This window comes from Carcharhinus amblyrhynchos, chromosome 7 (genome assembly GCF_965287045.1).
Source record: "Carcharhinus amblyrhynchos chromosome 7, sCarAmb.v2.hapA, whole genome shotgun sequence".
Lineage (NCBI taxonomy): Eukaryota > Metazoa > Chordata > Chondrichthyes > Carcharhiniformes > Carcharhinidae > Carcharhinus > Carcharhinus amblyrhynchos.
Genome location: NC_137330.1, coordinates 119791383 through 119805332, shown reverse-complemented (window position 1 = coordinate 119805332; position 13950 = coordinate 119791383). Strand labels below are relative to the sequence as shown.

Here is a 13950-nt window from a genome sequence, read left to right as displayed (position 1 = left end):
GGCCGATAGATGTCTTGACATCAAGTAGAGTGAATTGAATTGGCTGAAGGCTGACATCTGTGATGCTGGGGACCTCCAGAGAAAGTCAAAGTAGATCATCCATTCATCACTTCTGGCTGAGGATGGTGACAATAGTTCAGCCTTGTCTTTTGCACTAATGTGCTGGGCTCCTCCATCTGACTATTAGTGGAGCAACTTCTTCCAGTATGTTTAATCGCCCACCACTGCTCATGCTTGCAAGTGGCAGGACTGAGCTTCGCTGTGATCTGTTGGTTATGGGGTCACTTACCTCTTCCATCACATAACTGTTTGGCAAGTAGTTCTGTGTTATAATTTCAAGGTTTACTTTAAGAATGCTTGGTTCTCCTGACATGCTCTCACGCACTCCTCATTGAACCAGGGTGGATCCCCTGGCTTCATGGTATAAAGAGGGATATCGTGGACCATCAGGATTGTTGTTGAATACAGTTCTGCTGTTGATGGCCCACAGTGTCTCACAAATGCCCAGTTTTGAGTTGCTGGATTAGTCAGCAATTTGTTTTATTTAATGCAGTGGAGGGTGTCCTCAGCGTGAAGATGAGACATTGTCTTCTCAAGAACTGCAGTGGTTCACTAATGTCCTTTAGGAAAGGAGATGTACCTTCCTTATTTCTTCATGAGCTGCATGTAACTCCAGACCCACAGCAATGGGGTTCACCCTTAACTGCACACTGAAGTGGTCTAGCAAACCACTCACTTAGAATCAGAGATTCCCTTCAATTTAAAAGAGGCCATTCAGCCCATCAATCCTGCACCGACTCTAAAGTATCCTACCCAGGCACTTTCCCCTGCCCTATCCCTGTAAGTCCCCATATTCACCATGGCTAATCCATCTGCACATCTTGGGTCACTGTCTGTATGGAATTTGCATGTTTTCCTTGTGTTTGCATGGGTTCCCTTCAGTGCTCTGGTTTCCCCTCTTGGTCCAAAGATGTGCAGCTTAGGTGGATTGACTATGCTAAATTCTCCCTTAGTGTCCCAAGATGTACAGGTTAGGAGGAATAGCAGGGCAAATATGTGGATGGGGAGGTGGGTGGGCCTGGTAAGACGCTCTGTCGGTGTAGACTCGAAGAGCTGTGAATGACCTCTTTCTGCATTGTAAGGATTTTTATGATATTGCCCTAGTCCTGCCAGGTCCACACAGCAAGGGTCCTGTCATTCAGCCACTATGAAACTGCTGGGACTTGATGCCACTGGTGGCCCATCTGATCTGCTGGAGCAGCACATTTTCCAGCAGCTGAGTGGGGCAAAGGCTGCCAGTTTTACACTGACCTTACTGCCTTCCAGCTGTGTATGGCTGCAGTGTGTGGCACTCATTGTCTGAACACATCTCACAAAAAGTAATAACACCTAAAATCTGCCATTAAATATGCTTCGTTAGTTTTACTTATCATCTCAGCTGTTCTATCCCTGTTTAAAACCGGCTGCTGAATATTGAATCTTTTTGATTGATTGGTTACGTCTGTGTTATGCAAGTGTGATTTACTTGCCTTTGTGTTTCAGGGTAAGTGATGAGAAGGATGCTCGAGGTTATCTTCAGGCATTGGCAACCAAAATGACGGAGGAGTTGGAGTCTTTGAGGAATTCCAGTTTAGGAGCACGAGCAACAGTAAGGATCTTTTGTCGTTAATGTTTGGCTGTTAATATCCACTAACGCTTTTCGCTCCAGCCCCAAACTTTAATGAACACAGAAACAAGGAAAGGCACGTTGAGCCTGCCTCTCACCATAACTGGTTTATCAGGGCTAAACGTTTCCTCCTAACTTCCCCCATCTCCCACCCAGCCTGTGACATAATCTCCCCCCTTTTTAAAATGTTCACATTATTTCGCATTGAACTTGTCAGTGGTGGCACAATGGGTTAGCATTGCTGCCTCACAGCATCAGGGACCTGGGTTCAATTCTGGCCTTAGGTCACTATCTGTGTGGAGTCTGCACCTTCTCCCTGTTTCCTCCAGTTTTCCTCCCACAGTCCAAAGATGTGCGGGTTAAGTTGATTCGCCATGCTGAATCGCTCCTTACTGTCCAAAGTTGTATAAGTTAGGAGGATTCGCGGGGTAAGTACCTGGGGTTACAGGGATGGGAACTGGGTGGGATGCTCTGTCAGAGTCGGTGCAGACTCAATGGGCCGAATGGTCTCCTCCAGGGCTGCAGGGATTCTATGAATGGAAAAAAGTGTACATTCTAAACAGGCTTCTTGTTGTCACCTATGGTGTACAACCTTGTAAAATAAGGCCCACAGCTCCACATGGGCAGTTCACCAAACCATAAAACAAATAAATTCCAGTAAAAATGAGTGCAAGACGTTTTCAGTTGGGTTCCTTCTATCTTCAGCTTGGCTTGAATTGGAAGCTAAGCCTCAGCTGGAACTTCCAGCTATTGATGGCACATTCTGACTGTTTGAATGAGATGCTTCTTGGGAGTTGCCTTCGTCATTAGGGAGCAATTTGACAGTATGTACTCTTAATACACATGATGTGGGAATGCCGGCGTTGGACTGGCGTAAACACAGTAAAAAGTCTGACAACACCAGGTTTTAGTCCAACCGATTTATTTGATAATACTCACAAGCTTTCGAGGGGACTGCCTCTTCGTCAGGTGAATGGAGAGTTCTGGCCTCAGACAGAGCATATAAAGCACAGACAGTTTAGAGATTACTGATTAAAATGCGAATCCTTACACCTAACCTGCTGTTCAAGACCTGAAATGGCTGACAATGTGAGTGGAAGGAACACTGATCACAGGTTACAGAGTGCTCCTTCCACTCACATTGTCAGCCACTTCAGGTCTTGAACAGCAGGTTAGGTGTAAAGATTCGCATTTTAATCAGTAATCTCTAAACTGTCTGTGCTTTATATGCTCTGTCTGAGGCCAGAACTCTCCATTCACCTGACGAAGAGGCAGTCCCCTCGAAAGCTTGTGAGTATTATCAAATAAATCGGTTGGACTAAAACCTGGTGTTGTCAGACTTTTTACTCTTAATACACCTCAGACAAATGGTTGTCCTTTTTTAACCCCTTCCTTAATTCTCTTTACCTCTGTTTATTTCTCTCAGGATATGCCATGGAAGATGCGCCGGTCTCAGAAAGTAGACATGTCGGCTCGATTAGAACTACAGTCAGCACTCGATGCAGAGATCCGAGCCAAACAGGCAATTCAAGATGAGCTTAATAAGGTCAAAGCAGCTAGCATATCGACTGAGTGGTGAGCTCACTAAGTACATAAATAATTGTGCAAAGGAAGAAGTGCCTGCTTTTCCCAAGTACACCTTTTAACTGTTTTCAGAATTACCAGGTGGTTGCCATAAGAAAATCAACCATTGATGGAGATGAACTTTGCATTCTTATACCAAGTTGTGCCAGCATTCCCAGAATTAAAAATTACCTTTTCACTGTACTGTGGCCACTGGGGATGGTGCTGACTGCTGGCACTTTCACTGTACAGTGGCCACTGGAGATGGTGCAGGCTGCTGGCACTTTCACTGTACAGTGGCCACTGGAGATGATGCTGGCTGCTGGCACTTTCACTGTACCGGTTGTTACTGGAGATGGTGCAGGCTGCTGGTCCTTTGGCTTCAAATTTGAAAGGGAGAAAGCCGCAGTGTGTATAAGGTGTATTTATTTATAAATCAAATAATCATTGAAGCGGTAAGATACAAAAATTACTGAAAGCACGATGTTTAAAACAATAACGTTTATTTAAAACAATTAGTTCACACATTTGTAAAGGGACCAGTGTTGTGAATGCCTTCATGTTGTGATCTTGGATGGGATGACATAGGCTCTCAATCCACAGAGTTCTGTCGGAGCGATACATTTATCCCAAAAATATCCTTTCAATTTAGAAACATGCACTTGGAGGTTGACAGGAAATTGCAAATGCAGTAGAACTTGTACATCATGGGGAAAAGCATTAATATTGAGAGGTTTACTGTCTAGCTCCCCTCAAAGAAATCACACCTCAATATTTCAGCTGATTGAATTTTCCATCCTTTCCCACCTGTCAGTCTGTTAATGCCTAAAACAGTTCATGTCAACTACCCAGCAGCTATTAAATGAATTACTGACCTGAGGTGTTGATATGGGGTATCAATCCAGAATGGGCATCTCCCCATCGTATAGATAGTCATGTGTTTCAGACTTCCTGGCAGCAGAAACTATGTACTTTGCTCAACAACAATACTTCTTGAAGGTAATTTTTAGACTAAGTTTAGTCCGTCTATTTAGAGTCAATTAAAATACAACATAGACATCCTCTGCTCTATCCTGTCTGTAGCAAAATAGACCAGAATTTCTTGATAAAACGTGGCAAGAATCCTGCAGAACTAATGTTTGTAGATGTGTAAGTATGAAGGGGAGCACGTGTTGTGTGTCACTGCAGGAAATCGTTTCGATAAATGTGCTAATTTTTGTAATTTTGTGAAGGAGTCAAGCATAGGTTAGTTAAAAAAGACAGTTCGAGATAAGCAGCAAGAAGGCAGTGGAAGGCATTTGGGGGAGTGAGAGTTTGGGTGCAGTCACACATACTGCTTTGAAGGGGAAGGGAAAAGGCAGAATGTCCAAAGCTAAATGCCCTGGATGAAAAAGGAAATGAAAGTTTAAATAAAACAAAAGGCTCATGACAAATGTCATCTTGAGGGGAATTGCTTGATAGAGCAGACGCAGCACGATTTCGTTAAGGGGAAGTCGTGTCTGACAAATTTATTGGAGTTCTATGAGGATGTGCCTAGGGCGGTGGATAGAGGAGAGCCGGTGGATGTGGTCTTTCTTGATTTTCAGAAGGCGTTTGACAAGGTACCTCACAGGAGGTTATTGCAGAAGGTAAGGGGGCATGGAGTTGGGGGTAGGGTGTTAGCGTGGATAGAGGATTGGTTGTCAAATAAGAGACAGAGAATGGGGGTCAGTGGGTGCTATTCGGATTGGCGGTTTGGTGACTAGTGGAGTGCCCCAGGGGTCGGTGCTGGGGCCTCAGCTAATTACCATTTATATAGATGATCTGGAGGAGGGAACCGAGTGTATGGTGTCGAAATTTGCTGATGACACCAAGATTGGTGGAACGGCAAATTGCACGGAGGGTGTGGAGAGTCTGCAGAAGGATCTAGATAGGCTGGGCGAATGGGCCAGGAAATGGCAAATGGAATTTAATGTTGGCAAGTGCGAGGTGGTCCACTTTGGTAGGAAGGACTATTTCTTACGTGGCGAAAAACTGCAGCAGGCGACGGTGCAGAGGGACTTCGGGGTCCTTGTGAATGAGTCGCAAAAACCCAGCCTGCAGGTGCAGCAGGTGGTCAGGAAGGCTAATGGGATGCTGGCCTTCATAGTGAGGGGGATTGAATATAAAAGTAGGGCGGTCTTGCTGCGGCTGTATAGGGCATTGGAGAGGCCGCAGCTGGAGTACTGTGTGCAGTTTTGGTTGCCGCACTTACGCAAGGATATTTTGGCCTTGGAGGGAGTGCAGAGGAGGTTTACTAGGCTGATACCGGAGTTGAGGGGGTTGAGCTATGAGGAGAGGCTGAATAAACTAGGCATGTACTCGTTAGAGTTTAGAAGAATGAGGGGAGATCTCATTGAGACATATAAGATGATGAATGGGATGGATAGGATAGAGGTGGAGAGGCTCTTCCCGCTCAGAAAGGACAGTAGGACTAGGGGGCACAGCCTCAAGATAAAGGGGGGGCGGTTTAGAACGGAGTTGAGGAGGAACTTCTTCACTCAAAGGGTGGTGAATCTCTGGAATTCTCTGCCCGTTGAGGTGGTGGAGGCTGCCTTGCTAAATATTTTTAAGACGCGGGTTGATGGGTTTTTGATAAGCGAGGGGATTAAGGGTTATGGGGAGAGGGCGGGAATGTGGAACTGAGACACGACAGATCAGCCATGATCTTATTGAATGGCGGGGCAGGCTTGAAGGGCTGGATGGCCTACTCCTGCTCCTATTTCTTATGTTCTTATGTTCTTAAATGTCAAGAGCAAGGTTCAGGTAGTCTATGGAAAGCAGAGGAGAGATGTGAAAAAAATTCATATAGGAATTCAGAATGATCGTAGCTCATCTGGTCAATGCTTCAACTGCAGCTCCCATGAAGATCAAAAATCTGCCTAATTCAATCTTTATATATTCAGTGACCAAGCCTCCACTATTCTGTGGTGGAGAATTTCAAAGATTAATCACCCCTTGATGAAGACATTTCTAGGCATCACCATCTTAATGGAAGTCTCCTTATTCTGAACCTATGCCTCCTAGTTCTAGATTTCTCTACAAAAGGAAGCATTAAGAGCCCTCAAAATCTTATGTTTTGATGAGATCACCTTTCATTCTTCTAAACTCCAATGAATATTGGCCCAGCATGCTCAACTTTTCTTTAATGAGACAGCCCTTCATTCCAAGAATCAGCCTGATGAGCCTTATCTGAACTACTTCTAATGCTACTACATTCCCCATTAAGTAAGGAAACCAAAACTTGGTGTGGTGTCACCAACGCCCTGTAGGATTGTCACAAGACTTACCTACTGTTATACTCCATCCCTTTTGCAACATTCCATTTGCCTTCCTGATTACTTGCTGTACCTACTTGCTAACTTCATGGAATTTATGTATGAATCTTGCATAGACTCCTTACTGTGTGGAAGGAGACCATTCAGCCCATTATGTCTGCACCAGCTCTCTGAAACAGCATCCAACCCAGGCCTTATCCTTGTAACCCCACATATTTTACCCCACTAATCCCTCTAACCCACATGTCCTGGGACACAAAGGGACAATTTAGCATGGCTAATTCACCTAACCCGCACATTTTTGGACTGTGGGAGGAAATTGGAGATCCTGAGGAAAACCTCAGAACATGGAAGAAGGTGCAAACTCCACACAGCCACCCAAGGTCAGAATTGAACCTAATTCCCTAGTGTTGTGAGGCAGCAATGCTAGCCATTGTGCCACCCACTAGTTACTGTAGCATTATCTACATTTTCTAGATTTAAAACAATACTCTGCTTTTTTATTATTCCAACCATTATGGACAACTTGCATTATACTCCATGCACCAAATTTTGCCCCTCATTTAACCAAAACAGATCCCTTTGCAGACTCTATGTCACCCTGACAATTGGCTTTCCTACCTAACTTTGCATTGTGAGCAAATTTAGACACAATATCTCTGTACTTTCATCTAAGTCATTGAAATAGATTGTAAATAGTTGAGGCTCCAGCCCTGATCCCTGCAGCATCTCACCGGTTACAGATTACCAATCTGAAAATGATCCAATTAGAACATAGAACATTACAGCGCAGAACAGGCCCTTCGGCCCACGATGTTGCGCCGACCAGTTACAAAACAATGACCCACTAACCTAAACCAATCCCTTTTCATCCATAAACCTATCCACGGATCTCTTAAACACCCCCAAACTAGGCGCATTTACAACTGCAGCAGGCAGGGCATTCCAATCCCTCACCACCCTCTGGGTAAAGAATCTACCCCTGACATCCGTCCTATAACTACCACCCCTTAATTTAAAGCCATGCCCCCTCGTGCTAGATTTCTCCATCAGAGGAAAACGGCTATTACTATCCACCCTATCTAAACCTCTAATCATCTTATATGTTTCAATAAGATCCCCTCTTAGCCGCCTTCTTTCCAGCGAAAACAACCCCAAATCCCTCAGCCTCTCCTCATAGGACCTCCCCTCCATACCAGGCAACATCCTGGTAAACCACCTCTGCACCCTCTCCAAAGCCTCCACATCCTTCCTGTAATGTGGGGACCAGAACTGCGCACAGTACTCCAAGTGCGGCCGCACCAGAGTTGTGTACAGTTGCAACATGACGCTGCGACTCCTAAATTCAATCCCCCTACCAATAAATGCCAAAACACCGTATGCCTTCTTAACAACCTTATCTACTTGACTCCCAACTTTCAGGGATCTATGTACACATACACCTAGATCCCTCTGCTCCTCCACACTATTCAAAGTCCTCCCGTTAGCCCTATACTCGACACATCTGTTATTCCTACCAAAGTGAATTACCTCACACTTCTCCGCATTAAACTCCATCCGCCACCTCTCGGCCCAGCTCTGCAACCTGTCTGTCTTCCTGCAAACTATGACACCCTTCATCACTATCTACCACACCTCCGACTTTGGTGTCATCAGCAAATTTACTAATCCACCCAACTATACCCTCATCCAGATCATTAATAAAAATTACAAACAGCAGTGGCCCCAAAACAGATCCCTGAGGCACACCACTCGTAACTGAACTCCATGATGAATATTTACCATCAACCACCACCCTCTGTCTCCTATCCGCTAGCCAATTCCTGATCCAATTCCCTAGATCACCCCCAATCCCATACATCTGCATTTTCTGCAGAAGCCTACCATGGTGAACCTTATCAAACGCCTTACTAAAATCCATATACACCACGTCCACTGCCTTACCCCCATCCACCTCTTTGGTCACTTTCTCAAAAAACTCAATAAGGTTAGTAAGGCACGACCTACCCGCCACAAAACCATGCTGACTATCTCCAATCAATTCATTACTCTCCAAATAACTATAAATCCTATCCCGAATAATTTTTTCTAAAACCTTGCCCACAACAGAAGTGAGACTCACCGGTCTATAATTCCCGGGGAAGTCTCTGTTCCCCTTCTTAAACAATGGGACAACATTCGCTAACCTCCAATTTTCCGGTACTATACCAGAGGCCAACGACGACCTGAAGATCAGAGCCAGAGGCTCAGCAATCACTTCTCTTGCCTCCCAGAGAATCCTGGGGTAAATCCCATCCGGACCAGGGGACTTATCTATTTCAGACCCTCCAGAATATCTAGCACATCCTCCTCATCAACTGCAACACTGTCAATTCTACTCCCCTGCAACCCAGTGTCCTCCTCAGCTATATCCATGTCCCCCTGCGTGAACACCGAAGAGAAGTATTGGTTCAATGCTTCACCAATCTCCTCCGGTTCCACACATAACTTCCCTCTGCTGTCTATAACTGGCCCTAATCTTGCCCTAACCAACCTTTTGTTCTTGACATACCTATAGAACGCCTTAGGATTCTCCTTAACCCTATCAGCCAAAGTCTTCTCATGTCCTCTTTTAGCCCTTCTTAGCTCACTCTTCAACTCCCTCTTAGCCAATCTAAAGTTTTCTAGTGCACTACCCGAGCCCTCACGTCTCATCCGAACATAAGCCTCCTTTTTCCTCTTAACCAACGAAAAAACTTTTTTGGTGCACCACGGTTCCCTAGCCCTACCAATTCCTCCTTGCCTGACAGGGACATACCTATCACGGACTCGCAGTAGCTGCTCCTTGAAAAAACTCCACATTTCAGACGTTCCCAGTCCCTGTAATCTCCTAGTCCAACCTATGCTTCCTAATTCTCTCCTAATAGCCTCATAATTACCCTTCCCCCAGCTAAAACCACTAGCCCGAGGTTCATGCCTATCCCTTTCCATCACTAAGGTGAACGTAACCGAATTGTGGTCACTATCACCAAAATGCACACCAACTTCCAAGTCTAGCACCTGGTCTGGCTCATTTCCCAGCACCAAATCCAATATAGCCTCACCTCTAGTTGGCCTATCTACATACTGAGTCAAAAAACCTTCCTGCACGCTTTGTACAAAAACTGAACCCTCTAATGAGCTAGAGCTATAACAATTCCAATCAATATTAGTAAAGTTAAAATCCCCCATAACAATTACCCTATTACTTTCACTCCTAACCAGGATCGTCTCCGCAATCCTTTCCTCAACCTCTCTAGAACTTTTAGGAGGTCTATAAAAGACTCCCAACAGGGTGACCTCTCCACTCCTATTTCTAATCTCCGCCCATACTACCTCAACAGACAAGTCCTCATCAAACTTCCTCTCTGACACTGTGATGCAATCCCTGACCAATAATGCTACCCCTCCCCCCCCCCCACCTCCTTCTCTACTCCGACTAAAACATTTGAACCCCGGGACCTGCAGCAACCATTCCTGACCCTGCTCTATCCATGTCTCTGAAATGGCCACAACATCGAAGTCCCAGGTACTGATCCACGCTGCAAGTTCATCCACTTTATTGCGAATACTCCTCGCATTAAAGTATACGCATTTCAAACCCTGCTCCACCCCACCCCTGCGATGCTGTGCATTGCAGTCCCCATCTATGCCCCCTCACTTTCAACCCCTCTACTCAGGATCCCACCCCCCGTCCGAATCAGTTTAAACCTCCCTGCATAGCCTTAGCAAATTTACCCCCCAGGATATTGGTCCCCCTCTGATTCAGGTGTAGACCATCCCTCTTATAGAGGTCCCTCCTTCCCCAGAATGAGCCCCAATTGCTCAAGTACCTGAACCCCTCCGTCCTGCACCAACCCCTCAGCCACGAGTTCAAACTTTCCCTCTCTCTATTCCTCTCTAAACTATCCCGTGGCACAGGCAAGAGTCCGGAGATAACCACTCTATCAGACTTATTCCAACTATCAGAATTATCCCAACTCTTTCCTTCCTGTTAGTTAACAAATCCTATATCCATGTTAGTTTAGTACCCACAGCACTATGTCTTTGTGTAATGACCTTAAATGTGACACATTATTGAATTCCTTTTGGAAATCTAAATACAAGACATCTACTAGTGCTCCTTTATCCACCTTGCTTGTTACATCCTCAAAGAACTCTAATGAATTTATCAAACACTATTTCCTTTCCATACAATTTTACAGAGTCAAGATTGCTTTATTGTGATTTTCTAAATGGTTTGCTATTACTTCCTTACTAATGGGTTCTAGCATTTTCCCCATTGTCAGGTATTAAGAACATAACATAAGAACATAAGAAATAGGAGCAGGAGTAGGCCATCCAGCCCTTCGAGCCTGCCCCGCCATTCAATAAGATCATGGCTGATCTGTCGTGTCTCAGTTCCACTTTCCCGCCCTCTCCCCATAACCCTTAATCCCCTCGCTTATCAAAAACCCATCAACCCGTGTCTTAAAAATATTTAGCGAGGCAGCCCCCACCACCTCAACGGGCAGAGAATTCCAGAGATTCACCACCCTTTGAGTGAAGAAGTTCCTCCTCAACTCCGTTCTAAACCGCCCCCCTTTTATCTTGAGGCTGTGCCCCCTAGTCCTACTGTCCTTTCTGAGTGGGAAGAGCCTCTCCACTTCTATCCTATCCATCCCATTCATCATCTTATACGTCTCAATGAGATCTCCCCTCATTCTTCTAAACTCTAACGAGTACATGCCTAGTTTATTCAGCCTCTCCTCATAGCTCAACCCCCTCAACTCCGGTATCAGCCTAGTAAACCTCCTCTGCACTCCCTCCAAGGCCAAAATATCCTTGCGTAAGTACGGCGACCAAAACTGCACACAGTACTCCAGCTGTGGCCTCACCAATGCCCTATACAGCCGCAGCAAGACCTCCCTACTTTTATATTCAATCCCCCTCGCTATGAAGGCCAGCATCCCATTAGCCTTCCTGACCACCTGCTGCACCTGCAGGCTGGGTTTTTGCGACTCATGCACAAGGACCCTGAGGTCCCTCTGCACCGTCGCATGCTGCAGTTTTTCGCCACGTAAGTAATAGTCCTTCCTACCATTATTCCTACCAAAGTGGACCACCTCGCACTTGCCAACATTAAATTCCATTTGCCATTTCCTGGCCCATTCGCCCAGCCTATCTAGATCCTTCTGCAGACTCTCCACACCCTCTGTGCAATTTGCCGTTCCACCAATCTTGGTGTCATCAGCAAATTTCGACACCATACACTCGGTTCCATCCTCCAGATCATCTATGTAAATGGTAAATAGCTGAGGCCCCAGCACCGACCCCTGGGGCACTCCACTAGTCACCAACCGCCAATCCGAATAGCACCCATTAACCCCCACTCTCTGTCTCCTATTTGACTACCAATCCTCTATCCACGCTAACACCCTACCCCAACTCCATGCCCCCTTACCTTCTGCAATAACCTCCTGTGAGGTACCTTGTCAAACGCCTTCTGAAAATCAAGAAAGACCACATCCACTGGCTCTCCTCTATCCACCGCCCTAGACACATCCTCATAGAACTCCAATAAATTTGTCAGACACGACTTCCCCTTAACGAAACCGTGCTGCGTCTGCTCTATCAAGGAATTCCCCTCAAGATGCCTCGCTATTTCCTCCTTGATGACAGATTCTAACATGTTATCTACAACAGACGTTAAACTAACCGGCCTATAATTCCCTGCCTTTTGCCTGGCACCCTTCTTAAACAACGGCGTAACATTAGCCGCTTTCCAATCTTCCGGCACTTCCCCGGAATCCAGCAACATCTGGAAAATAACCACTAAGGCATCCGCTATCACCTCCGCCATTTCTTTCAGAACCCTTGGATGCATTCCATCCGGTCCTGGTGACTTGTCCACAATCAGTCCCTCCAGTCTGTCGAGCACCGTCTCTCTAGTAACAATAATGTCATCGATTAAGCTGACTAACTTATAGTTTCCTGCTTTCTGTCTCCCTCCTTTCTTGAATAGAGGCCTTGTGTTTGTAGTTTTCCAATCCACTGGGTCTCTCCCAAAATCTAGGGCATTTTGGAAGAGTTCAATCAATGGCTCTCACTATTTCTGCAGAGCATATCATCCAGGAAACTTGACAACCTTTCAATCACATTAATATTCAAGTACTTTTTCTCTAATTGTTTTTCGTTCTTCCCCTTTGCTCATTGATTTCCTCTTATTCTTTGGATGCTTTTTATGTCTGTTACCTTGAAGACAGATATATGAAGTGCTTGTTCAAAGCCTCTGCCATTTCCTGTTCCCCATTATTAATTCCCAGTTTCATCCTCTAAGGGACCTAATTTCTCCCTTTTTATAGACTGCAGAAACTATCACAGTTTTTATATTTCTTGCTAGAGTAAACTTTTAGTTATTTGACACTCTACCAAAAGGGAATTCTCCACTAAACAAAATTTCTGTAGTGTCTGTTTCTTGACTGGAGGTTTTCTCATTCCTCAGAAGCTGGCAATAACACTTGTTCCCTGGCAGCACTACACTCTTACAACCACTAAAAATTGTCAGACTCATATGTAGTTATTATATGTGGCCTGCCCTCATTCTGGTGTCAGTTTCCCAGTGCTGCGGCAATGTGTTCCCTTGGTGCTGCTCTACACATTTGTACGCTCCTGCACTTTCTCAAAACCTCAATATCTGCAACACCACAATATTACCCAGAAGCTTTCTGATCGTGAAAAACTTGGAACTCATAGGGAACTGGAATATTTGATTAAACAGCACCACACATTCCCCACAGATACTGGACAACATAAGTTTGGCTGTAGTTTACTTATTTTCTTTATTTATTCATAGCATATGAGCGCCGCTGGAAAGCCAGCATTTGTTGTTCATCCTTAATTGCCCTGGACAGAGTGGCCATTACTGTGAGTGAATTCACATGTTGGCCAGACCGGGCAGACTTCCTTCCCTAAAAGGCATTAGCGAACCAGGTGGGCTTTTACAATAATTCATGATAGTTTGATGATCACCATTACTAAGACTAGCTTCTTTTATATTCCAAATTTTATTAATCAAATTTAAATCCCACCACCTGTTGCAGTGGGGTTTGAACCTATATCTCCAGGGCATTAGCCTGGCCTCTGGTTGACTAGTTCAGTGACACTATCACTGTGCCACCATCTGACTGCTCTCACATTTTAATATGTCCCTCTGTTGTTTATTTTGTCATCCCTTGCTGGTTTCTAAAATTTCTCAAATTTCTGGCCTATCATTATTCTTTACAGCATTGTACCTTTTTTTTCAACTTGACATCATCTTTACTTCATTAGTTAGCCAAAGATGGTGCATTCTTCTCATGGCCTTTCTTTCTCAGTGGAATATATATCTTTGTTGCAAGTTATGAAATATCTCCTTAAATGTTTGTC

At 45.0% G+C, this 13950-nt stretch overlaps 1 protein-coding gene across 9 annotated transcripts in view; it reads left to right on the top strand.

The window, feature by feature from the left end:
• Positions 1-13950, top strand: part of LOC145345245 (serine/threonine-protein kinase MRCK alpha-like) — a 545867-nt gene that overhangs the window by 434337 nt on the left and 97580 nt on the right. For all 9 annotated transcript variants that reach the window (XM_080193034.1, XM_080193032.1, XM_080193031.1 and 6 more), the window contains exons 18-19: positions 1543-1648; positions 3093-3241. In XM_080193034.1, the coding sequence (XP_080049160.1) occupies positions 1543-1648; positions 3093-3241 (255 nt within the window). The remainder of the gene's footprint in view (positions 1-1542; positions 1649-3092; positions 3242-13950) is intronic.